Consider the following 25,710-nt stretch of genomic DNA (forward strand, 5'->3'; position numbering starts at 1 on the left):
GAAGAGAAAGCCAAAACAAAGCATAGAGAAAACAGGGGGCCCAGCTGAGGAAGTGGGGGCTGAGAACAGAAACCAGACACCCACACCCTAACTCTGAACACATGTTCCCCATCCCGCCCTGCCCAGGAGCAAGGCTACGCCACCCCAGCAGGCAGCATCCGCCCATACAGACCTCGCTTGGCCCTAACACACCAGCGTGTGCCATACAACAGGCTGAACCCTCTTCACACAGTGTTTCAGCTACTCCTTGAACCAACCTAGAAAGTAGTTAGCGTTATCCCATTTTACAGACTAGGAAGTCAAGGCTCACAGAGCTGAGCACCTTGTCAGGTTCACACCAGCAGAAAGCGGCCAGCGCTCTTCCCACCGTGTGACCTTTCACTTCCAAACCAGGGAGCCAGAGAAGCTCTGGAAGAATGGAAGGGGTGGATAATCAGATGCTGGGGGGCAGGGGTGAAGGGTGGGTACAGGGATGCAGGCAGGAGGCAGCTGAAGCCAGAGGTATCTAGTCTCTGCGTGTTCTGATTTTCTTCTCTTCCAATTTCCCGGGGCAAGCAAAGGGAGAGAAATCTGTCTGCACGACAATGTGAAGTCCTCATTCCTCTCAAAGGCCATCCACCCAAACGGGCTCCTCACTGCTGCCTCAGTGACACAGACAGACATGAGAGAAATTGGGTGCTGGATGCGGTGGGGTTGCTTCCACTCCCTGCCCTCCCTCTCCCTCACCCAGAATGCACCTGAGTCCACCCCCAATCCAGCCAGTGGGCCTCTCCATCAGGGCACCCACAGCTGCCTTCCTAGAAGGACTTCCAAGGTCAGCCCCCTACATTCAAGGTCAGGGGGTGTCAGGCCAGGGGCAGTGTTGAAGACTCATCTCCTTAGTTATCTCCTAAATACAGTGAGGTGAAGAGAACCCAGAACGGGGAGAGGCATGAACAGAAGTTTGGGAACATCCAAGAGAGAAAGAAAAAGACAAGGAAAAATAACTCCAGTAAATTAGACAGCAAGGCAAGAGGCTGCCCTCTGAGAGGTGTCTCTCCCCTTCTGCCCCACTCCCTCTCCTCCCCAGCCCTTGTCTAACCATGGTTCAGAGGCCCCTTCTGGGAGCCTGGCCTCCTCCAGGACAGTAGGCCCTTGAGGTAGTGTCCTGGCCTGGAATTTCACAAGGGCCCAGAAGGATCCTCAGGCCCACTGAGGCAAGGAGCTACAGGTGTCCATGTCTAAAGGCTGGAGGTCAGGGCCTTGGCAAAGGAGGCTTACACTTCCCCAGGGTGCCCGCAATTCCATGGAGAAACCAGCCCATGGTGGCCTTTCTTGGGAAGCAGGGAAGGGCCACCAGCTAAACCCTTAGGAATCCACGTAACCTAGCAGCCAGGCCACCTCCTGACCATACCTAATACAAATGGGTTTCCATGCCCACTCAGGCACTCTGGATTCCAGTAGGTTCCACTATAGCTAAGCAGGCTTCATTTATTCCCAGTGTGACCTAGACCCTCAACACAAGACCTTCCCTCTCTACAATTCAGTCTTCCTAAAAGCAAAAGAAGGCCATTGACCCTCTGGTAAACCTCTCTGAGAAGAAGATGCTCTTTGGGTGCCTCAAAGACAGTATAAAATACCGGTCACGGGAAAGCTGAAGCTGGGACAGCCTCCAGCTCATCCCACCCAGCCCCCTGCCTCCAGACAGACCCACCTAAAGCAGTCTGAGTGCCCAGGGTGGGTTTGGACATCTCTGGGGGAAGGAAAGGGACTCCTGGTCTCCCCAGTATGGAACCACAGTGATGTGGGCAAGTGTAAGAGCTCTGCTCAGTGCTCCACCCCCAAAACCTACTTCCACCTCTCCACGGTTAGCGCAGAAACCATTCGGCTTTGTCAGAGGATGGCTGGCCTGGCGACTGTCCCCACAGGGCAGATAAACCCAAGCAAGCAAATTTGCTCAAACTCCTGTCAATCAAAGTACCAGACTTACAGGCTTGGGGACCAGCCGTAGGCCGGGGGGAGGGCCTGACCTTACTCCCAGCACAGGATCTGGGAGGGAGCTGAGGCCAGAGCTACCCCGAGGAAGGGCAGGGCGATGCACAGGGAGACAGTGGGTCAAACGGACCAGCTGCTGGGTAAAGGGAGCCAGTTCTCTGTGATCCTGCGACATCTCAGTAAACCCCCTGACAGAAGGAACGAGTCTAAACAAGCCAGAGAAGCCCCAGGTGAATCTGTAGGGGCGTCTGTAGTTCTGATCAGGCCAAACCATTTTCTGACCCACCAGAGAACCTGGGAATGTTGGAAGGGGCCGCTGGAGTTAAAGAAGGGACCACCCTCCCACCACCACACTTCCAGGACAGACTGAGCGGGGTTCACTGAGGTGTCAATCCCCGTGGGGTGCTCAGCAGGTAGCCTGCAGGAACCATAATCACATTCTTAGTCACACACTTATGGTGGCTGCCTGGGTGGAGAAAGACCTGGGGGAACAAACCACTGGGTGGCCTCATGGCCCCCTGAGAAACAGGAAGGCGGAAAGGTGGCGGCAGAAACAGACAGACAGAGGACAACAGGAAATTACAGAAAGAAAAACAAGACAGTAATCCCAATTTATATCAGCACCGCCTTTTAGAGACCGCAGAGAACTTTCAAGAACACCATCTCGATGCATCCTCCTGACAATTCTCCCAAGTTGCCCAGCCAAGGACTAAGGTTTATGGCCATTTTACAGATGAGAAACTGAAGTCAAAGACCCTCACAGGGAGGTCATGGCAGAACTGTGAGAGGAACCCACACTCCCGATCAAGGCTCTTTCCTCACTCGTCATGGTCCTACCGACAAAGTCAGAAACAGGACAGAGGCAGGGGCCCTAAGAGAAAAGGGGAGACGCAGCCTGCAACAGCGGAGAGCCAGGAAATGAAAAACACCTGCCCTGTAAACGTGTGCGTGCTTCCAGCTGATGACCCCACCTTGAGGTGCATCCTCACAATCACATCAAGGGGCAAGGCAGGTTCCTGAATTCACAACAAAAAGACCCACTGAAGGGGGAGCCTCCCCTGCCTGGAGCCCTGAGTCTAGCGGGGTTGGGGGTGTTGTTTGTTTGTTTGTGTTCTTGAAGGCGGCAGCTGGGGGTACAAGCTAGGGGCGGGCCGAGGGAGGCAGCTGGGGCTGCCGCGACAGAAGTGGGTGGTGAAGAGGGAAAGACAGAGGTGGGAGGCAAAGCAGCACAAGGGAACAGCGAAGACACTGTTGAGGGGGTGCGGGAAGCAGGAAGGAAAAAGAAAGCTCTTCCTAATGATGAATGCTGGAGGGCGGAATTGCAACAATCGCAATTAAGTCTTCTAACAATAGGAAGGGAGCCAAGGCAGTTGTGCGTGTCAAACAAGGTGCTGCTCCTCTCTAGAGGGTGCTTAATAAAGCAGCCCGCCCCCTCATTACCTGCTTAGGGGGTGACAGCCCTCCCAGGAGGGGGCGGGGGCAGGTCACAAACTTATGCTGTGGCTGCATCCCCAGCCACGACCGCCATCTCTTCCTGCCCTGAAGTGGGAAATGGGCAACAAGGAAGATTCTCTCCCTGCCACTGAGCAAGGAAGCTGAGGTCCAAGGAGTCTGAGCCCACCGGGGAATGTCCAACCTGGAACCCGGGAGCTCCTGCGCCCAGACCCAGCCCCCAGCAGAGCACCTGCTGGCTCCTGGCCTGTGAGCATCCAGGCAGAGCAGAATCCTGGGCAGTTCTGTGAGGTTCAGGCAGCGAGTTCCAGCACACCAAGGACACACCCAGTCCTGCCCAGCAGGTCCTCCCTCGCTCTGGCCTCAGTTTGCCCACTTATGAGACGCAACGGAATCAACCCTGGTCCCTCACTCTACCAAGGCTACTAGGAGGAAGAGGAAGATAAAGTATCTCAAGAATCATCAGCTCTTTGAAAACAAAGGGAGCAAAAGAAATGTATAAAAGCACAGAATGTCAGAGCCCCAACGGACCTGAGAGATAAGCCCGTCCAAGTCTATCATTGTCCAGATATGGAAACTTAGGCCCCGAGAGGGGAAGTAACTTGTTCAAGGTCACACAGCCAGTTAGCAACACAGCTGGGATTAGAGCTCAGGTCTCTGTGACCCATCCCCTGCTCTTTCTCACTCTGCCTCCTTGATCCCAGGCACAACTGAGATAAAAACTGATGTATATCTTACATGAAAGGCGGGACTCCTGCACTTTATGAAATGGAGAGGAAATGGAGGATGTGTGGCAGGGCACAGCATGATTTCTCAGGCTGCTGGAGGGGCTGTCCAGCCCACCCTGCCCCACCGGACCACAACCAACGAGTTGTGAGGAGCCTCCATCCGAGAGCAAGAGAAAACAACTCAGGGATGCTGAGCATCTTGTCACTCTTCCTCCTCCAGATCCAGACTCAGACCCAAGCCCTCTACGGAGGGAGGGAGCGGCTTTTTGTGAAACATGCACTTTTCACACAGACTCCCCTCCTCCTGTCAGGCAGGCAGAGAAAGGGGCAGACGAGGGGGGCTCAAGGGGAGGGGAGGGATGGGGGCCTCACTGTTCTCCTTGGCTGCCATAAATGGTAACAAATCAAGCACCTCGTGTGCTCAGCTCTTCCAACTGCATCAACGTTCCTTACCCCTGGCCCTCCTGAGGATCCCCAACCTCCTCCGCACCAGGCCCCGGGACCCCAGGCCCAGTCACGATGGGTGTCCTAAATGGCTCAGACATCACAGAGCTCTCGCCCAGAGCCCAGCTCACCAGCCTGACAAGCTGTCACTCTGATTTGGGTCTGAGCTCTGGCCCACCGGGGAAGCCTCCCTTGAGCAGGCGGGGGCACAGCAGTCAAGCCTTAGGGCACACCTGATCTTCCGAGAGACACACTAGAGGCTGCTGTTCACTGTAGAGCATAGAAGACTCAGGACTCTTCCCACAGCAACTGCCGTTTTCTTAGAGCCCCCTACAAATGGACACCCAAGTCTGCCAGCCCAGGTCACACGCGCCACCTCCTCCAAACCTCAGGGTGCTACGCAGACCTTCACCGCACCCAGCAGTCTCAACGCTCTGCCAGGTACGATGGAAAGTACCGTGGTTAAAGGGGTCTTCTCCAGCCAGCACACTGCTCTACTGAAGCATTCCTTGCCCACCACAATCTGGTTCAAGACCCTTCGCATTAGCCCCTTTCTCTGGCTTCCAACATCACCTTTTGTCCTGCCTCCACCTCCTCCACCCTCCACCCCTCTGCTTGTCCAGAACCTCTTCGCCTGACTGTCCTCCTCCCCCTTCCCTGCCTTCTCCCCAGATGAACATCCGTCCTCCTGTCCTTGAGCCCTCTCCTTTCCACCCTTCTCACCCTCCCTGAGAGCCTGCCGCCTCCATAAAGAAGGAGACAGATGGCAGGTGCTGGACAGGGCATGCCGACACTGCCCTCCAGGTCAGGAGAGCACTCGGCACCACGCCAGGGCATGGCAGGTACTCAATGCATGTTGTCCCCTTCCACGCCAGAGAGGCCCACCCCAACGTGCACCCTCCTCCACGCTCATCTCATTCCTCAGGTCTGCACACATGACAGCAGCACACTTGAGTGCGAAGCCCTGACCGCAGGCCCCCAACTTCTCACCACACCTCCCCACCTTGTTCAGTCGGGCCTAGAAGGCTGTCCCTCCTGCTCCTCACATGGCTAAATCCCATTCCTCTGTCAAGGATCAGCTCAAGTCCTGCCTCTTGCACAGAGCCTTCCCCACCTACCTGGCCCCACGCGTGAGCCACTGGTGGTCCCAGAGCCCACACTTCCTGGAAGCCAAGGCAGACATGCTGGATTATGTAACAATATGCCTGTTTATGAGTGTCTACTGTGTGCGAGAGGCAGTGCATAGGAACCCTGACACCAGGTACTCATCTAAGCGCCCACTGCCTTACGATGAAAGATGAGAAACTCGAGGATCAGACTTTGAGGATGTCTGTAAAATGCACTAAGCCTCGTCTGGCTGACCGCAGACATGGCTCTCTCTAGTAGGCTACACTGCCTTCCTGAACACTTTTGTGGCAGCACTTGGCTCTTCCCAACTAGACTGAAAGCTCCTTGAGAGCAGGGCCACGGGGCATTCTCATTTCTCCCAACAGGCAGCACGGGGTTAGCGAACCATGGGCACACCTCAGGACCCACTGGCAGATTACTGAGAACATCTTTTTGGGAATTCAGAGACTTAGGACTGAGGAATGTCAAGAAACTCCAGCACTGCCCGGCACACACACCTAAAGCATCAGGTGGCCCTGCCAGCAGACACAATGGCCATGACCCAGATAGATGTGGAGAGGGGCTGACAGACCAGGATCCACGAGCATGGCTTGCTGGCAGATGCCCCCAAGGGTGCCCTAGCTTTGGGGAACCTGGAAAACCCACCCCTGAGCCACTCAGACATACTCAGATGGCACAGCCGAGCAGTGAGCCGATCAGGGGAACCCCAGGGCTTGCAAATCTCACCCACAGAGGCAGTCAGAGCAGCTGTGCAAACACCAGAGCTGCAGGATCAGGGCAGCAGCTGCCTGATCTCCCTGGGTCTCGGCCCCCCATCTGCTCCTGACCTCCCTCTCCAGAAGGTGGGAAGGACACACCTCAGGGGATGACAAACCCCAGCAGTCGCATCTGGCATTTGGGGGCACATCTACCGTTTCTGCCCTTCCTCCTTCTTTTGGTGTCAGCGCCTCTGCTTTTCTTTGGGGAGTTCCCCTCCTCCCCAGTACACATGGCCTTGTCCTATCAATCAAGGTGCTCTGCTCACCCCTGGCCAAGGAGGGGCTTGTGACCAGCCAGACCCTCTCTCCTGGGAAGCCAACTCTTGAGCAGTGAGATCCAAGGGCCAAAACCAGCAGGAGCTGACGCATCCTGATGGAGACAATGTGACCAAGCTCCTCGTTAGCTCCCAATGCCTAGATCCCAGAGCGGCCCTGGCTCCTGTCCCTGTGTAAAACCTGTTGCTCAGCTCTCCTTTCTAGCCTATGAGCTAACCTCATATCCTTCATAGATACTGAAAGAGCCACAGATAGAGAAACAGGGGTACAGGTACCAAGAGAAGGGAAAGAAAGCCAGGCCAGCAAAAACAACAGATGTCCAATCAAGTGATCTGCCCCCCAAATGCCAAATGCCACTGCTGGGATTCCTTCATAGAGAGAAATAAACAGGTAGATACATATCTGTGTTCCTAAATTAGCCACGGTGGTGTGTGGTGTCGCAAGCTAAGAGCCCTAGCTTATCCAGAATCCATCTAGGAAACAGAATGCTTAAAATGAGGATGCCAGCTTATACCCAAGGGTCACACACACTGGGAGGGAATCTAGCTAAATATACATATTCATTTATATAAATATATACACACATATTTACAGTATAAAGGTGTTGCTAAATGTTTATATATTAATAAATATATACATACACATATGCACACATATTTATGTATAAATACTGTATGTATATTTGTATGTATATGTGCATACATATATATACACATGTACATGTGTGTGTGTACAGGGGGGAAGCTCTGAGAACTTACAATTTGGGTACCTAAGGGGAAGATGCAAGTGCAGAATTAGACCAGTGGAAGCTAAGGAAATTTTTTTTAAAAAAGCCTTCAGGAACTTGTTCCACTCTCCGTGCCACCCACAGAATCTTCACACAGAAATGGACAACATACTGACTGTCCCCTGACCCCATCCCTTCTGGGTTTGACTGGCAAGCATGTCCACTCTGTGACCACAGGGTCCTGCGCCCTGAGACTTCTGACAGACGCTCCCTGCCCAGGGGAGGGTGAGCGGTAGGCAGGAGAACGCACCCACCATCGCCCCACTCAGCACAGGCCACATGGAGCCCCTGGTTAGGCACGAGGGACCAAGTCTGCCACATGACCAAGCAGGGTTTGGGTTTGGGGCTTCTGCTGTGATCTGGCTAGCAGCTCCTCTCAGGCTCCGACAGAGAGAGAAATATAAGTAAACCTCTGCTCCTTCGTCTCCTTTTCTGCCAGAGAACGAACCTAATCATACGTTCCCTCTTTCCCTTTTCCTTTCACAGACTCTTTCCACTTCTCCCTCACACCAGAATCATTTTTCAAGCCATCCCACTTAATTTTTAACCCCCCACAGAAAGGGAAACTGAGGCATGGAGTGACAGACAGAATTTTCCAAGGCTTCATCAGTCATTGCAGAGTGAGTGACCAAGTAATAACTACCTACAGCAAGGGCCTACCCAGAACCAGATCACAGGGTAAAATGGTCAGCTGAATGTCAGGATGCCAAATTCCACAGGTCCTCAGCACTCTGGAAATGAATGCAATGGAGGTGATGGTATTTTCCAGAGTCCTCGGGAGAGTGCTACACGTGGCTAGAAGGAAGACACTGATGAATCACTCAGGTCAGGGGACATGCACAAGGGGTTTGCTGGAATTAGACAGATGATCACAGAGCCGCCTTTCAAGGCAGTGAGCATGGGCGGCTGCAGGGGCCTGTCTGGCTCAGCAGGCTATTCCAGCTGGAGGCCGGTATGACTCTCCCATAGCATGGAGCCTTCCCTTCAGATAAACCCCAATCATTATTTAAAGAGCAGCACCTGCAAGGGGCACCCCATTATTAGCCTGCCCGAAGGCCCCTAACACTCACCCCCTCCTGCACATGGTCCTGGGTGACAACGCCGCTAGCCTCAGTGTCCTCATCTACATAGAGACCACTGCCTACTCACAGCAGCCGTGAGGATTTAAAGTGCCTAGAACGTGCTCGCAGGGTGGGGAACAAGATACAAAATATAAAAGCAGGACCATATAGTTAGAACAGTAAACCTTGCCATTATGAGGTAAGTAGAATCTGAAATATTCAACCTCACAATATTCAGGGTCATGCTGTTGGGAGGCTGTGAAAAAAATAGTTTTGAGTCTGGGGTACTCATAAAAAGCACAAAAATAGCTCACGAAACTTACACTGTACACAACTGACTATCCACTGATCTGAGGAAGCCCCTGATGGTCACTGGGTGGTCACCTCCTAACCCACTTCCGTTTGTGGCTGGGATTGGAGGAAGGCAGGCACAAATGGTCAACTGAGTCATGTCCAAATGTGCATAACTCTGGTCCTGTTCTCACAGGACTACACTGCCCTAAACTGGAAGTACAGACCCAAGAAAAACACAACCTAAGTCAGCAGGGGGGCCCGGCCCCGTGGCTTAGCAGTTGAGTGTGTGCGCTCCGCTACTGGCAGCCCGGGTTCGGATCCCGGGTGCGCACCGACGCACTGCTTCTCTGGCCATGCTGAGGCCGCGTCCCACATGCAGCAACTAGAAGGATGTGCAACTATGACGTACAACTATCTACTGGGGCTTTGGGGGGAAAAAAAAAAAAGGAGGAGGATTGGCAATAGATGTTAGCTCAGAGCCGGTCTTCCTCAGCAAAAAGAGGAGGATTAGCATGGATGTTAGCTCAAGGCTGATCTTCCTCACAAAAAAAAATAAATAAATAAAGTCAGCAGGGGAAGGGGCTGGATCAGAAGGACTTCCCAGAGACAGTCATAGGAAGAATACAGGCTTTGGGGTTTGACTGTCCTGGGTTCAAATCCCAGCTCTGTCACTTTCCAGCTCAGTGATTTGGGGCAAAATCCCTAACCTCTCAGAGCTTCCACCCCTGGAATCATCACACCTGTCCTCATCAGGGGCTTGGAGAGTGGACAAGGTAACAAGGTAACCCAGGGACGTGCCCAGCACCGTGCCTGACCAACTGCTCAGATGCTCCTCAGCATCACCCCATCACGATGAGGAACATCTGGAAGGGCTGGGGCGTCCCCTGGGCCTCCAGCCTTCTCTGCCCTTGTTGCACAGGAGTTCTGCTGAACTCTGAGGGGAGCGGGGTGGTGGCAAAGGATGGAAGATCAAAAGTCTCCACATAACAAGATGTGTAAGACTTTTACGGAGAACGTTACAAACTTCACAGATAGACGGTAAAGATGGCTGTGGAGTATACCATGTCCATGAATAGAAACACGTGACTAGAATACAACTGATATTCATGACTGGAAATACAAAGACAGCAATTCTCCCCCAGTTGATCAAAAGATTTAATGCAAAGCCAAACAGAATACCAACAGGGTTTGGCAGGGGGTCGGGGTGGGTTGATTGATTGATAAGGGTTGATTTTTGGTGAAACTAGACAAATTGATTCCAAAATTTATGCAAAAGCACAAAGGGTCAAGAACAGCCATAACATTCTCAAAAAAGCACAAGAGGATTTGCCCCACCAGATACTGAGATTTATTATCAAGTTGTAATTAAGACAATGTGGCATAGAGATAGACAAATAGTGCAATGGAGAAGACATGGGCAGCTTACAGGTCAGCAGGGAAAGGGGAACTAGCCAATCGACAGAGCTAGGACCACTGATGTGTACATGGGGAAAAAGAAAGTGGAGCCCTACCTCACGTCACACACAAATATAACTACCAGATATACTAAGGACTTAAATGTAAAAAGAAACACTTTCCGAAATAAATATAGAAACTCATCTTTAATCATTCATCCATTCATTCAAAAATTGATGAGTGCTTATGTTGTGACAAGCACTGTCCTATTAAGAGGGATATAAAGATGTCCATGAGATAGTCTGTATTTCTTAAATAATACATAAAAAGTACAATTTAACCAAGAAAAGAGACTGATAAATTTGACTATATTAAAAAAATATACAGGGCCAGCCCTGTGGCTTAGCGGTTGAGTGCGCGCGCTCCGCTGCTGGCGGCCCAGGTTCGGATCCCGGGTGCACACTGAGGCGCCGCATCTCCGGCCATGCTGAGGCTGCGTCCCACATGCAGCAACCAGAAGGATGTGCAGCTATGACATACAACTATCTACTGGGGCTTTGGGGGAAAAAATAAATCAATAAAATCTTAAAAAAAATAAATAAATAAAAATAAAATAATATAGGGCTCTGTTTATCAAAAGACCCCATGAAGAAAGTGAAAAGACGAGCTATAAACTGGAAGCTGTCAACTGTGTTTGTGGTACACTCAATAGACAACAGATTCATATCCAAAACATAAATAAAACTCCTAAAAATTAGTAGGAAAAAGCAAACAGTGCAACAGAAAAATGGACAAAAACATAAACAGGCATTCACAGAAAAGAATGGCTAATAAACTTATAAAAAGATGTTCACGGGGCCAATCCCGTGGCCAAGCGTGCTCTGCTTCCGTGGCCTGGGTTTGCAGGTTCGGATCCCTGGCGCGCACCTACGCCACTCATCAGCCATGCTGTGGAGGTGTCCCACATACAAAATAGAGGAAGAATGGCAACAGATGTTAGCTCAAGGTGAATCTTCCTCAGCAAAAAAAAAAATGTTCACTAGTAATCAAAGAAATGCAAATTTAAAACATAAGATAGCATTTTACACTCACTGTATTGAAGAATGCCCAAAACTTTCCATTTTCAATTGACATTCCACTGGTGGAAATGTGAACTGACACATCCACTTTGGAAAACAATATGGCTTTATCTAGTAAAGTTGAAGTGCACACATCCTAAAACTCAGCAATGCCACTCGTTGCTATGCACCCTAGAGCAGCTCTCCTCAAAGTGTGGTCCATGGAGATGCTATGCTTAGGAACTTCACAGCATTTGATATTGCCAGAACATTCCAGCGCATAATCAATGAACTTGTTTGGAAGTAGGTGAGTCACCTGTGGTCTGAGCTGTGTACCAGTCATGCACAGCAGGGCCATGTCTGAGAATCAGAATCAAAAATGCTGATCCTTCACAGATCCTTTCAGAAGTGCTGTCCTAGAGAAACTCGTAGAAATGTACAGCAGAAGACTTGCACAAGAACGTTCACAGAAGCATGTTTAAAAAGCAGGAAATAACCCAGATGCTCATCACCAGAAGAATACACTGTAGCACATTCACACAATGGAATACTACACTACTATACTACTGGCCACATGTCAACATGAATGAACTGGGGCAGTCCCAGGGCTTGGCGGTCAGGTGCGCGCGCTCCGCTGCTGGCGGCCCGGGGTTCGGATCCTGGGCACGCACCAACGCACCGCTTCTCCGGCCATGCTGAGGCCGTGTCCCACATGCAGCAACTAGAAGGATGTGCAACTACGACATACAACTATCTACTGGGGCTTTGGGGAAAAAGAAATAAATAAATAAAATTAAAAAAAAAAAAAAAATGAACGAACTCATCAACATAATGGTGAATTAAAAAAAAATTCAGAACGATTCTATCTATCAAAAGTATAAAACAAGCCAACTCAAATGATGTGGTGTTTAAGGATGCCTATATTTGTGGAAAAACTATAAAGAAATATACTTCATGGAAAATTTAAGGATAATGGTTCTCTCTGGGGAAGACGTTGGGGATGTACTCAGGGAGGGACACACACAGGCTTCATGGTATAGCTAATGTTTTATTTCTTAAGTTACATAATGGGTACATGTTCATTATATAATTTTTTAAACTATATGAATTTACATATGATATATGCCACAATTTGAAAAAACTTTAAGTAACCGTTTTGTAGCTGGTAAAGTGACCTGGACCCGGAGCCTCCCGTGCCCCATATTTTAGTCAGCTCAGATCACAGGCCAAGCTGCCCAGCAGAGTCCAACATCATGTGTCCCAGAGGAAGTGACCTGCCCTTGGAGCACCCAGGGCAGAGGGCCCATGGGGACCCTGCAACACGACCACCACGGGGCCAGCTGGCCTGGTTCTGTCCTCATTCATTGCACCAGGAACAAAGGGAGGCAGGAAAGGGTGTGGCCGCCACCAACTGGGAAGGCCAGAGGTGCAGCTGCAGGCCCTGGGGTCTGAGACCTTGCCCCTCCTCCCACTGCCCTGCCCCTCTATCCTCCACCCTCCCTTCCAACAGACCTGCCCGCACCTCCCCGCTTCCCCGTTTCTCCCACATACCCCTAAGCCCAGAGACATGCAGAACAGTCCCCAGCCCAAAGAGACATCTGGGGCTCCTTCCAGGGCCCCAAAGCCCTGCCCAGCACTGCCACTCCAGCCCCCAGGCATCTAACTTTCTGTTAGAGGGGGGTGACCCATTCACTGCTCCCACTACAGGAAGTGCAGTAATAACAACTGCAGCACTAGTCACCAAACCCAACGGTAGTAACAAGTGCAGTACTAGTCACTGAATCCAAGAGTAATAACAACTGCAGCACTCGTCACCGAGTCCAACAGTAATAATAACTGCAGTACTCACCACCAAGTCCAACGGTAATAATAACTGCAGTACTAGTCACCGAGTCCAATAGTAATAACAACTGCAGTACTCGTCACCGAGTCCAACAGTAATAATAACTGCAGTACTCACCACCAAATCCAACGGTAATAATACTGCAGTACTAGTCACCGAATCCAACAGTAATAACAACTGCAGCACCACTAGTCACCAAGTCCAACAGTAATAATAACTACAGTACTAGTCACCGAGTCCAATGGTAATAACAACTGCAGTACTAGTCACCGAGTCCAACAGTAATAACAACTGCAGTACTCATCACCGAGTCCAACAGTAATAATAACTGCAGTACTAGTCACCGAGTCCAATAGCAATAATAACTGCAGTACTAGTCACTGAATCCAACAGTAATAACAACTGCAGTAGTCGTCACTGAGGCCAACATGCCAGGCACCCTGCTCAGCAGGATACCCACATAATGCACATATCACCTTATCTGGGCCTCGTCACAGCCCCGTAAGGTAGTTGATACTGTCATACATGTGGATACTCAGGCGCCAAGAGGTTAAGGAAAACTTCGAAACACAGTCCTCATTCCTGGAGACTGGCTCAGTAGGTCGGTGGGTGAGGGGGTGGGAGCATGGCCTCTGTTCATGTAAAAAGCCGCCCGGTTGATCTGAATCTATACCCCAGTGAAGAACCCCGGAGCAGATGGAAAGCTCTCCGAAGGCTAAAGCCACGTCTGTTCTCCTTGGCCAGTCACCCCCACCAGCCACTACAACAGGGCCCCCCTACCAGGGTACTGGTGCAGCAAGCTCCCCAAAGCAAGGGAGAAGATCTGAAACCCTGCAGTCTGCCCTTCCAAGGGCTTCTCCAGGTCTCCTGAGGGCCTGCAAAGCTTGCTGGGGCCCAAGGGAAGAGAAGGCACAGCCCATCTGAGCGGAAGCCCAGACTCACCATGCTAAAAAGACTTCAGACACCACCTGAAGCCCCTGACTGGCTAGAGAAAGGGCAGGGGGAGAAAGCCGTGTCCCTACCCCGCGCTGCTCACCCTCCTGACCAAGTGCCATTTTTAACGTCCCTGCCCCAACCCCCCACCACTTCTGCTGGCAGATTAGCTTTCAAATGTGAGCAGGGACAAAGCGGGCTCAGAAGACTTAACTCTGCCCGACGGGTTTAGCTCAGCTTCAAAGCTTCCTAACTGGAACCAAATAAGCGAGCATATCGCAGCTGGAAGGGAGAGGCCGGAAGGGGGGGAGAAAACAGGGGCATCTCTGTAAGCTGGATTACCTACAGCAACAGCTTGCAGCCTGAGCGACACAGCAAGACCTGTCATGGTGGTCACTGCTGGAAAAACAAAATGTCCCTTTCCTCAGAGCCCTGGAGACAAACTGAGGAGCATCCCCAAGCACTGGTGCGTACTTCACAGCAGCCAGGGCCACCTCGTCCTCAGAACTCACGCTAAACTCAACACTCCAGAAGCTGCTCTCAAATGGCACCATCCACACGATACCACCCTTTGTTTCTCTGTGGCCAGCCCATTTCACACGCACGGGGCCTCTGCCTCTCCCACTGGGCTGCAAGCTCTCCCCCAGCACAGGCTTTGGATCAACTTGTCTCTATCTCTCTCGACCCTTCTCCTTCGCCCAGACTCCCATCCTCATCTATCCAGCAAACTCCTATTCATCCTTCAAAATCCATGTGTTGCTTGATCTACTTTGTTATCTGTGTATCTTGTCTCTATTAAGCTGGATTAATTACTCTATTAAATAGCTCTACTGAGCACCTACTGCTCAGAACTGTAATTATCTGTTTATGTGTCTAACTCCTCCACGGGACTCTGAACAGCTCAAGGGCCTGGCTTATAGCAGGTCCTCAATAAATGCACGCAGTACACATTAGCCACAGAGCATCCAATCAGCCCTTTCAACAGAAGAAATAGAAAAGACACATAATTCATTAATTCTTTTTCAAACTAGGAAACTCCTAAAAGAAACACAGGCTGTTTTTTCCTCCCCTTTATATCTTTTTTAGCCAGGGAAAGTCCGAGATCCACCGTGCGGGGGTGGAGGAAGGAGGGGACAAGTCAAGTCAGGTCAGATGCCAGGCCAGGCCTGCTGCTGCCCCTCCCTAGAACACTGGGGAGGGGGAGGCAGCCCTGCTCTAACCGCTCCCTCGGCAGCCCTGTGTTCAAATGCTCGGTGGAGGACGAGCCAGATGACCTCTCCATTCCGCGACTTCCTGGCCCAAGAAAACTGATCTACCCTGTGTGAGCCAGTCAGCCGTTCTCACCAACTGGAGGCTCCTGCGCACGCAGCGGGCATTCAGTAAATAGTTGTGGCATGAGTAAATGGACTCAGTTGGGACCCCAACAGCCCAGTAAGCCCAGAGCCCGCCGCCAAGTTCAGCCAAGGGCAGCCAGGCATGGAGGCACAGCAGGGGGAGGGCGAGGCCCCCATCCTCAGAGGGGGTCTCAGGTGACGGTTTCTGTGCTCCTCATGGGGGGCCGGCAGGATGGAGGACAACCTGTGGCCCTTTGCTCAAGGTGGAGACAGCACTCACCCTGCTTCAGTAGGGACTTTCTCTTCTCTACCCTCTTCCTCCCCACCCCCTCCTGACTGACACTAAAGCTGGCTCTGACATGATTTAAAAATAGTTATTAAGACAAGGAAGTTTAATTTTTAATGCTTTGGAAAGGAAGTGAACACAGAGCAGGCATCCCCTCACGGACACATCCCAGGGTCTCGGAGCTTCTGCCAGGCCCTTCACCAGCCCACTTTCCCCCAAGCAGAGCCATGCCTGACCCACCCCACAGATCTACTTGCAGCGGCCTCTGGGGAGACAGCCTGCCGCCCCACACCTGAGCACTTCAGGAATCCTCTCAGAGCCTCCTGCTGCCCAGCTGAGCCTGCAGCTCCTGCTCAGAGAAGCCAGGTCTGAACCCCAGCTCCCAGTTCAAAGCCCTCCGTCCATGCACCACTTTCACTGCCAGACAGAAAACCCCACAGACTCCTCAGGACACCCCAGGCTGTCCAGCACTGACTGTGCACGGACCCCAGTCCTGGGCACCATGGACGAACGGGGAGCCACAGAGGCACTCGCAGCGCAGCCAAGCCAGCACCAAACATGTGGCTCAAATGTGGCTGGACAGCCTTAACCAAGCTGCCTGCACCCGGAGTGCCAGTCAGCAGCCTGAGAGCAGCCATGCTGCAAAGGCCCGACCCCACTTAGCAGGGTTAATCAGGGGCTCCACCCAGCACCCTAGCCGTGGCAGCCCCACGCCAACGCTTCCTTTGCTCCAGCAGGCACACTGGACACTGCCTCTTGGGCTAATTGGCCTTTATTAAGAGAGTGATCCACAAGAGACAGACTTTCCACCAGGGCCAGAATGTCACTGTTCTGCCAGCCATGATTTAAAGCGATGGGACAGCTCTGCTGGCAAGCATGAAAAGTGACCATTATCCTGAGTGGCCATTATGCCAGCAACCCCAGCCCCTCCATATCAGACAGGAGCTTGATCTGGGTTGGGAGGAGCTGGGCTGGGATGATGATTTGCTGTCCCGAGAAGGGGGACACAGGCCGCCAGCACTCAGAGCCCAGCCCTATACTCTCTCCCTTACTCAGAATTAAAAGCTCTGAACCTCCTTTGCCCCCTGCAGGGGCTTAGATTCACTTACTCTCTACCTGGAGTATTCCATCCAATGGCCCTGGGAGTATTCCAGTCTCATGGCTCAGATCCCAGGACTGAGATGGGGCTGAGCAAGGGAAATGCCCCAGTGGTTTCCACTGCTGGGAAAAATATCTTGGGGTGAGTTTGATCACTAGTGGACAGGCCCCTCCAGATGGGGAAACTTCTGTCCCAATTCAGGCCTCCTATTTCCTATCCACCAAGAAGCCAGCACTCTCTTTGGCCCTGAGGATCAGGGTGAGGCACGTGGGAGAAGAGAGGAGGTGGGACTCAGTCAGGCATGACCACTGACTCCCCCACCTCTACCCACACCATCTATATCAGGCTCTCAGAAATGCTGCCGTGGCTGCCAACATGGCCAGCACCGTCTAGTTGAAGTTGGCAGTGCCAGGAGCAGACCTGGACACCACCCCTCCCCCAGCAGGCCAGCGCCCAGCAGCCTGTAAGGCACCTGCCCTTTTCTTGGTAGGGAGCACTGGCCCCATAGCCCCGCCTCCCACCCTGCCCCCGGTGATGTCACCAGGCCCTCACCAACACCAATACCCAAGAAGCTCCACCCAGTGGCAAGGAACCGGGGACTCTCCTGCCTGGGGGGTTGCAGTGTAAGACAGCTGCTCCTCTCCTCCACACTGGGGATCCTCCCAGCACTCCGGGAAGGCAGGGGCTGTGGCAGCAGCGGCGAGTTTGGAGAGCTACCAGGTAGACTCCAGGATCTATGGGAAGATCTCCATCTATTGATTGCAGGCTTGGGGTTCAACTCTAATGCCTCAGAAAAGCCTCCTTTTGGGATTTGAGCCATGAGACTGGAAAAACTGATGGCTATGTAATTCCTAACAATTGCTCTTGGTCCCCGAGGGCTCGGGCTCTGACCAGCCCTGCATACCTCCTCACCCCACCCTCTCCTCACCTCCTGCCTTTCCTCCCCGTGTGCAATGGAAAGCAGCAGAGGTCTCCCATCTGCTCATCACCTACCCTACCTGCCTTTGGTCCCAGCACCTTCACTCGCTCTCTTCTCATGTGGCTCTTTCCTCTGCTCCTCGTCAGACCTGGCTGCAGGAAGTCTTCGGCTGAGTGGAGCACAGTGACCCCCCCATGCCCAAGTCCTGGCTAACACCTGCCTCACCTGCTCCTCCACCTCCCCATAAACACAGTGGCAGACACCCTGACACACACAGCAACTGTTCCATCTTCCCTAAGGCCTATGTCTTATTCCGTCATCTCATACACTACTAGCATAAAAGAACTGGGTCTTTGGGGCTAAATTTTTCCCAGCTCACAGCACGAGAATTCTGAAAATATCAAGTAATCAGAAAAGTCAGAGACTAGGAGAGAGCAGCTCCTTGCCTGGTGAGAGAGTAGTGGTAGATGCCTTCTAATTAGGAAGAGACAGCAAGTTCTCTCACTACAGACCATAAAGAAGACCACTCCTGACCAGCTCATTACCTCTGCCAGGCTTCCAAGGGAAGACAGAAGGAGCCGCCTGTCACTCCACAGCTAAGGTGCTAGGACAGCCTTCACCACAGGCAAGTTTGAGAACTCACTTCTTTTCTCCATCAAGTGGGACTTGGAATCCCTACCACATAGTAACCTGTGGATTTACCACTCTGGCTCTCCATCACTCACTCACAATACATAACGAGTGCCTACTACCTGCAGGGCACAGACCACTATGCTAGCCTGTGAGGAGGTCCCCAAACTAAGTTGGGACCGTCCTGGAGAAGAAAGGAGCCACAAGCAGTTATACCTCCTCTGGCCAGCAGGGGGCGGGGTGGGGGTGGGGAGGAGCACTGCTGAGTTGGAGGTACTGGCTAAGGCACTGAGCATCCCCAGGAGGGTCTTTCTAGCAAGTGTAAAGATGTGCAGAGTGGGCAAGCAGAAAGGTAGGTTGAGACTATGACCACGGGCAGAGAGGGAGGCTGTGCACAATGCAAGGACAGCACTAGTATAAACCCGCAGGCACCAGGGAAATACACACCAGCACTTGGCTGACGCGGAGTCATGCTGGTAAATGAGTCAGAGGACCAGGAGCACTTGCCTAAAGGTGGCCACAAAGTCATTCTTGATATGCCAATGGTTCTGCCCCAGTTTCCACAAACCCCTCACCATGGGACAGGTAACAACCTGACAGCAGTGGCTGGAGGGCCCCAGACCGTGGAAACACCTGAGGAAACCCAACTCAAACATCTCAGACCAGGCTCCCAGGCAGAGAGGCAGTGGCCTGTGCCCCCTGGCGGGGAAGGGATTGCCTCCCCAGAGAGAAGGCGAACATGCAGGACGTCCCATAACCAACGAGGTGAGGACATGAGGCAGACCATCACACAACCCCCTCACTGGACTAGAAAGGAGACTCAGTCCTAAAGGAATAAAGCGATCTGCCCAAGGTCACACATGAAGCTAATGCAGAACAGAGATAAACACCCAGTCTTCTTCCCACCTGCCCCTGAGCTCTCTCCTCTGTGCGAAAAGCCATCTCCTCCCACACACAGACCCAAAAAAGTTTTTCAGTTAAAGCGGATCACTTCACACAGTGTTGAACACCCAAGCACAATGGCTTCTACCAACTGCACTGCGAATGACCCGCCTGCCCCAGTGCACCTCCTGGAGCAGGGCGGCTGACAGCCTCCAGCAGGCCGGAGGCCAGGCCCTGGGGCAGAGCCAAACATCTGTGCAGACTACATCTGGGCTCTGGTGAACAAAGGCGGAGAAAGCAGTTGGGGTGAAGGAACAATTAGATACGAATTCAAGAAGTTTTCAAATTTGCCTAAGTAGTATTTCTCATGCATGTGCAGGCGCGCACACACATGGCCTCCAGAATCACAGAGGACCGAGAACAATTCCAAGCTGCCCCACCTGACACCTTCTCTAGAAAATAATCTTTCACCAAGGATGGGGGCACTCCTGACTGTCTCCCTTTGTCCCTTCCTGTCTCTGGGGCTCCCAGAGCCTGGAGGGCTGGCGTTCCACGCAGGAGCACATGGCCAGCCTGCTCCCTGCCCAGTCCACTGCAATCCCTCAAAAGCAGCTGCCTGCCACCCGATGGCAGCATCCCTCCCACACCCTCCTTTTCCACACAAGCCCTAACTCAGAGGCATATCTGCAGGCTAGCCAGCCAGTCCCTCTGCTTGGGACAGGGGCTCCTCCTCCTTTTCCTGGGATTCACTGGAAGGAGGAGGAGGAGGTGACCTCTACCAGTACCCCATCTCATGTCCATAAAATGCTGCAGATTGTATTCTTGTGTATTCAGGGGAAATACAAGAAGAAACTCAGAAAACCGTCCACACTTGTGCCTGTCTTCAACTCAAGGACACAGCTGTTAAAAATTCTGCCCCACACCTAGTTCTGCAAGGTACCCAGGCTGTAGGTACTTCCAGCATCGGTTTCTTATGGGGAAGGAGGCGGCGGCAAACTTCGCCAGCCTCCTAGGAGTAGAGGAAGTCTCTCCTGGAAGACAGGCAAGTTGGAGCCTCCATTCAGCCACAGAAGAGAGAGAAAAAAAGAGAAAGATGCGGGAGGGACACGACGATTTTTTTAAAAACCCACTTACCGCAGAGAGGAGCAATGCAGCACGGAAGAGGAAGAGGGTATCACGCTATGACCATAGCAGAGAAGAGAGGAGGCAAAGGGAGAGAAAAACGGAAGGACTTACCCAGAATATCAAATTGAAGAGGAACATCATGTACTTCAAGCAGCAGAGGCAGCCCCTGGCCATGTTGCACTTCTTAAATTCTAGGAGGAAAACAAAGGACAGGTCCAGGTAAAACACCACGTACTTGCTGCCCTTGGGTGCATTGTACTTGTCAGTCTTAACGCCGGCCTCGGCGCGGCTCTGGCCCCGGGAGCCCGCGGTGCCGTAGAAGGCGCCGGCCGTGAAGCCGCGGCCGAACGGGCGGCCCGAGGTGGACGGCTTGGCAAAGTCCGAGTCCTTGCTGTCCAAAGATGGACTCCGGTGGATCGAAGAATCCTCGCTACTCGACTTCTCCATGCTCGCGTCGTTCCGGGGGGGCGCGAGGGGCGGGGGGCATCGCTCCCGGAGTGGGACCGAGGGACGCCTAAGTCGGGCGCGGGCTGCGGGCGGGCCGGCGGAGCCTTGCACGCCCCCCTCTGTACCGGGGCGCACTCCGGACTGGACCCGCTGCTCAGGAGCCGCTGCCTGTCGGATGGCGCCCCGCTCTCAGCCGGCTGGCCCGGGAGGGCTCTGCGGCGCGGCTCGGCTATAAGCGCGCTAGCGAACGTTCTCCGGGAACCGGCTCGCCTGCGTAACTTAGCGTCTTTGAGGAGGCTGCAATTTGATTTCTCTTTCCGGAGCGTTAGCTCGCCTCCCGGGTGCACCGGCCGCTCCACGCGAGGCGCAAGGACGCCGGGATCCAGGCTCCCTGGGCACACCCCTCCCAACCCAGCCCCAGCGCTGAGCCCGACCACTTTGCGGGCGCTCCGCCTCCCCTCGCTCCAAGACTTTGCGGAGCTGCTCGCCGGCCCTAGGCAGCCCGGGCACGCGGCGGGCAGAGCCGAGGGATCTGCCGCAGCTGCAACCGCTGGGCTTTCCCGGCGAAATCCCAGCACAGCCTCGCGACTCCGAAATCGCCCGGAGCCCCCTCCCCGGGGCCTCGGCCCCGCCCCCTGCTTTGCATTCGACCAATGAGCGCGAGGCCTGCCCAAGGGGACGCAGCCTCCCCCCTCCCCAATGACACAATATCTTTAATAGGATTAGCGTTCTGCTCTGTGCCTATACCAGTGCACTGCGAACCCTCGCTAAATGTCAAGGGCTCTGGAGCTGGGGGTGAACCACAGCCTTCATCGGAAGGCGCTGGTCTCTTCTACCGGAGAAAAGGGGGCAGTGAGCGGAGGGGGAATGGCTGGAGGGACCAACGACCCAAGGAAGCCAGAGGAAAGGTCTGGGGAGGACTGGAGGGGGAGAGAAGTGCGGCCTCTGTCGAGCTGGCCGCTGCCCCCTGTGCACACGGGGGCCTGTCTGACCCGAGGCACACCGTCTCCCAGCTACACCCACACACGCACACCACGCTTTTGCACACGTGGGTCTGGCTACAGCGCGCAGGGAGAAGGAACTGCAGGAGGCGCGAGGTGTGGGAAAGGCGCCCGGGGCCTCCGGGGTGCACGCACCGCCCTCCCCGTCCCCTCCGCGCGCACGCGGCTCCGCGAGGCTCCTGCAGCTGCGCAAGCCCCTTACCCCCGCCCTCGCGTTCCCGGGTAGGTCGCTCCCTGGCTGAGAAGAGTAGATCACCGAAGTGGGGTCCTTCCTTGCCCCTCCGCTTCCTGCACATGCAAAGGGTGATGTCAGGAGTGCTCTTGGACACAGGCTTGGGTCCTATGTCCTCCCCCTTGAGGAGTGCACGGAAGGGGCTGGTCAGGGAAGCAGCATGAAGAAGGCTCTTGCTAGGGGCTTGGGAACATCCAGGAGGAGCACTTCATCCTACCATAAAACACTGCACCTGGGGCCGCGGCCCCCGGGCTTGTCCAGAAGTCGGCACCGCCGACCTGGGGCTACCACAGTCGGCAAACAAAGACCAGAAAACTTGAGAGGCGAGGAGCCCAACTCTCTTTTCCACCACCAGCAAGAGAGGGCTGAGAGTCCCCGAGAGCAGGGCCTAGGCTGTGTATCCCCAGCACCTCACACCGGGCCTGGCCTGCGGGGGGCGCTCGACAGGGATGGCTGGAGAGAAGAACTCGTGCCCTCCCTTGGGGTGTGAGTGTGCAATGCCCTCCCTGGATCCCATCAGACACTTATTGCACACCTGCTGTGTGCTGAGGGCCAGGCCTTGAGGAAACAGATAGATGGTGTGCTGCCCTCTGCCCTGCAGGCACACACAATCTAGTCAGGAAGACAGAAGGACATCATCACCAAGGCGATGGGTGGGAACAGAGCTACCACAACTGGCTATAGCCGTGGGGGAAGGCGACATTTATTCCGACCAGAGGGACTTCAAGACCCTATCACAGGTCTGCTGCGGCAGCCCCGCGCTGCTGAGTCTGCACCCTCACTGGCTCCGAGGCAGGCCTGCATCCTAGGGGTGCAAGGGCTCAGACTCTGAGGGCAGGTCAGCTGCTTCAAGGGGACCTGTGAGGTATTACTGTTCTGAGCCCCTTTCCCAGGCAGACGGGCAGCCCAGAATTGAAACCTGGTGTGTCACAGCCACAGCACCCTACTCTCTCCTGGTTGGACACAGCAGTCCTGTGGATGCCGTCTACAGCTGAGGAGCAGATGTCTGGCTGACAGCACCACGCCTTCTGACTGGATGGCTAACACCTTTTACCCTCTTCAGTCTCCGCCGGCTCCTGAGGGCTCACAGAGACCACTTCATTCTCAAGACATTACTTCTTTGTCTCAAGACATTACATTCTTCGTTTACCAGCTGGACTAGGGGTCAGGAGACCTGTTTTTCACTCTTAGCTCAGTTTTTAGCTGTGTGATCAAGGAGAAGGTAGTTTGCCTTTCTGAGCTCCCCTTTCCTCCTCTCAAAAATGGGGATTAATAGAGCCTACCCCCTAGAGGTGTTGTGAGAAGAGAGTGAGCTGGGGAATGTGAGAACAGTCTGAGCACTGTGAGCACTAAACAAATGTAAGGGGCTGTTACTACTAGTCTCAATGAGGACTTGGTGTCAGCAAGGGCCCTCCCAGGTTGGCCCCTCTACCTTCTAATTTTTTTCATCTCTCTTCTCCCTATCACATCTTTTTCAGTGAGAATAGCCTTCCCTGTTGTCCCTGGATCATTCTACCTTCATTTCTGACCATAAATGGATTTGTGCCAGTGACTACTTCCTCAGCAAGTGAGGGACCCCCTTGGGGGGCCAGGGGTGAAGGACCACAGGCAGGTAAGAGAAGCAGAGGAGGCTGTCCCAGGTAACAGTTCTGCTCCCCAACCACCACCACCCCGCCCAGTCATATTTGTCCCAAGGGCACTGAAGTCCCACTCTTCAGTCCATTAACAAAGCTTCAGTGAGGTCCCATCAGGGCACCCAGCTTTGTCAACATCAAAATAACAAGAGCAACTCAGATTTATAAGTTCTTATTATCTCCCAGGCACCAAGCTTCACTCACAGTAACTCACTGAATCCTCATGACAACCCTACGAGACAGGCATGGTTGTTACCCCCATTTTACAGATGAGCAAACTGTGCTTACCAAGCCCATGTTCTTTACTCTCTTGGGCTCTAAACCTAGTTCCTGCCCTTCGGAGTCTTCCAGTCTAACAGACAGAATCTAAAAGCATAACAGGGAACCTGAAATCACACATCCTGATGAGAAGTCATTACAGAAAAGACCCTGAGTAAGGGGCAAAAGGGAGAGGTGTGGCCAGGGCGGTGCCACTGGACTGATGACCAGCAAAGTGAGTCCCCAAGGAGGTGGCCCTGAATTACCTTACAGAGGGTTGTACAAAGGAAGCGAGTGCAGGGAGAATGCAGTCTGCAAGACAGGAAGCTAGTCCATGAAAGGAGACAGCTTGGACAAAGCTGGGAGAGGGGCCATAGGAAGGCAAGATTAGCCAGACAGCATCCGTCCTCCTCCCTCCCACAGAGAACAAACCATGCATTCGTAATAGAGCATTCATCACAGGCAGGAGACTGGGCAAGGATCCTGGAATATACAAAGATGAGTGAGCAGTGGCTGTGGGCCTCAAGGAGCTCACAATCTAGCTGAAGAGACCAGCCTTCTACTCCCACTCAAGACTATACCTAGAGAAGCCCAAAGCAGTGAGACAGAGCACATAAGACAACAGGACCAGCAAAGAGCTGTCCCTTGGGGAAGGGCTCTCTGGAGTGGGTGTGGACAGGGAGAGAGGAGGAGAGAGGGCATTCTAGAAAGGCATGAGTATGGTACATTCAGGGGGCAGTGAGGAGACAGCCTGACTGAAGCAGGAGAAGGTACCTGGGGGTCAAAGTGAGCTACTCTGCGAGGCCTTGCATGACACATGGACAGTCTGAGCGTACGAAGCAGTGGAGGCACATAACCAAATTGGGGTCCTAGGAGGCTGGGCCTGGCAGCAGGGTGGAGGAGAAGCAAGAAGACCAGCTGCTGTGGTTGCCTCAATTTCTTAGCTTTTGGATGCAGAAGGAACCACCAGAGAGAAAAGGTGAGAGACACCATCCCTCCTGCCCCCTCCTGATCCTCAACCACTTGCCATGCTCAGGAGAGCCAGAAGGTACACACTGCCCTTGAGGATCTCTGAGCATGTGAACAAGGCAGAGCTGCCTTTTCTTTCCCTTTTTTTTAAAACAAAAAAAAAAAAAAGTGAAGCAAGTATAGAACTCCCAGAGGGGAGGAAGAGAAGTGAATACGTGAAATCAACATGCAACATCTCTGCTGACTGGCAACTGGGGAGATGTGGCCTTCAGAGTAAATACCAGGCTCTCTCTGCCTCTCCCTGAATCTCTCAGGCCTGCGGTGTGAGACAGCTCACTCCTTGGTGGCTCACTCACCCACACACAATCAGAGCTGATGGGCCAACACTGCCGGCCCTTTCTGACCCGCGCCGGTATTTCTGTGTTTGACAGTGTGTGCAGCGTCTGACGTATCCTGTACCTAGAGCCTCAAACAAGGCAGCCTCACCCAGAATTTAGGTTAGACACTAAATAGCTCTTGCTATCCAAAGGAACGTGTGAGACAGCCTGCCACTGCAGGAGAAGGGAAACTCACCCCAGTTTTTAAATTCCAAACCTGGGATCATCTTTGGCAATATAGAAAATGCTTCAACGGCTAAGCAAACCATTTGCCAACGGTGCCAAAAGAGAAGAAGGCTGGAGAGGTCCCTAGCAGGGGGCCCACATCCTGAGATATTTGCATGATGATTTACTGGGCAGGGGATGGTGAGGAGGGCCTAAAGGCT

At 53.2% G+C, this 25,710-nt stretch overlaps 1 protein-coding gene across 6 annotated transcripts in view; it reads right to left on the reverse strand.

Annotated features, from left to right (window-relative positions):
• Positions 1-25,710, reverse strand: part of TSPAN9 (tetraspanin 9) — a 198,412-nt gene that overhangs the window by 62,360 nt on the left and 110,342 nt on the right. For 5 of the 6 annotated variants that reach the window (XM_058559043.1, XM_058559044.1, XM_058559042.1 and 2 more), the window contains one exon: positions 20,518-20,597. In XM_058559043.1, the coding sequence (XP_058415026.1) occupies positions 20,518-20,580 (63 nt within the window). In that variant the 5' untranslated portion in view covers positions 20,581-20,597. Of the gene's footprint in view, positions 1-20,517; positions 21,399-25,710 lie in introns of those variants that run through there. The other variant, XM_058559039.1, reaches the window with a different exon arrangement.

Source organism: Diceros bicornis, chromosome 17, assembly GCF_020826845.1.
Source record: "Diceros bicornis minor isolate mBicDic1 chromosome 17, mDicBic1.mat.cur, whole genome shotgun sequence".
Classification (NCBI taxonomy): Eukaryota; Metazoa; Chordata; class Mammalia; order Perissodactyla; family Rhinocerotidae; genus Diceros; species Diceros bicornis.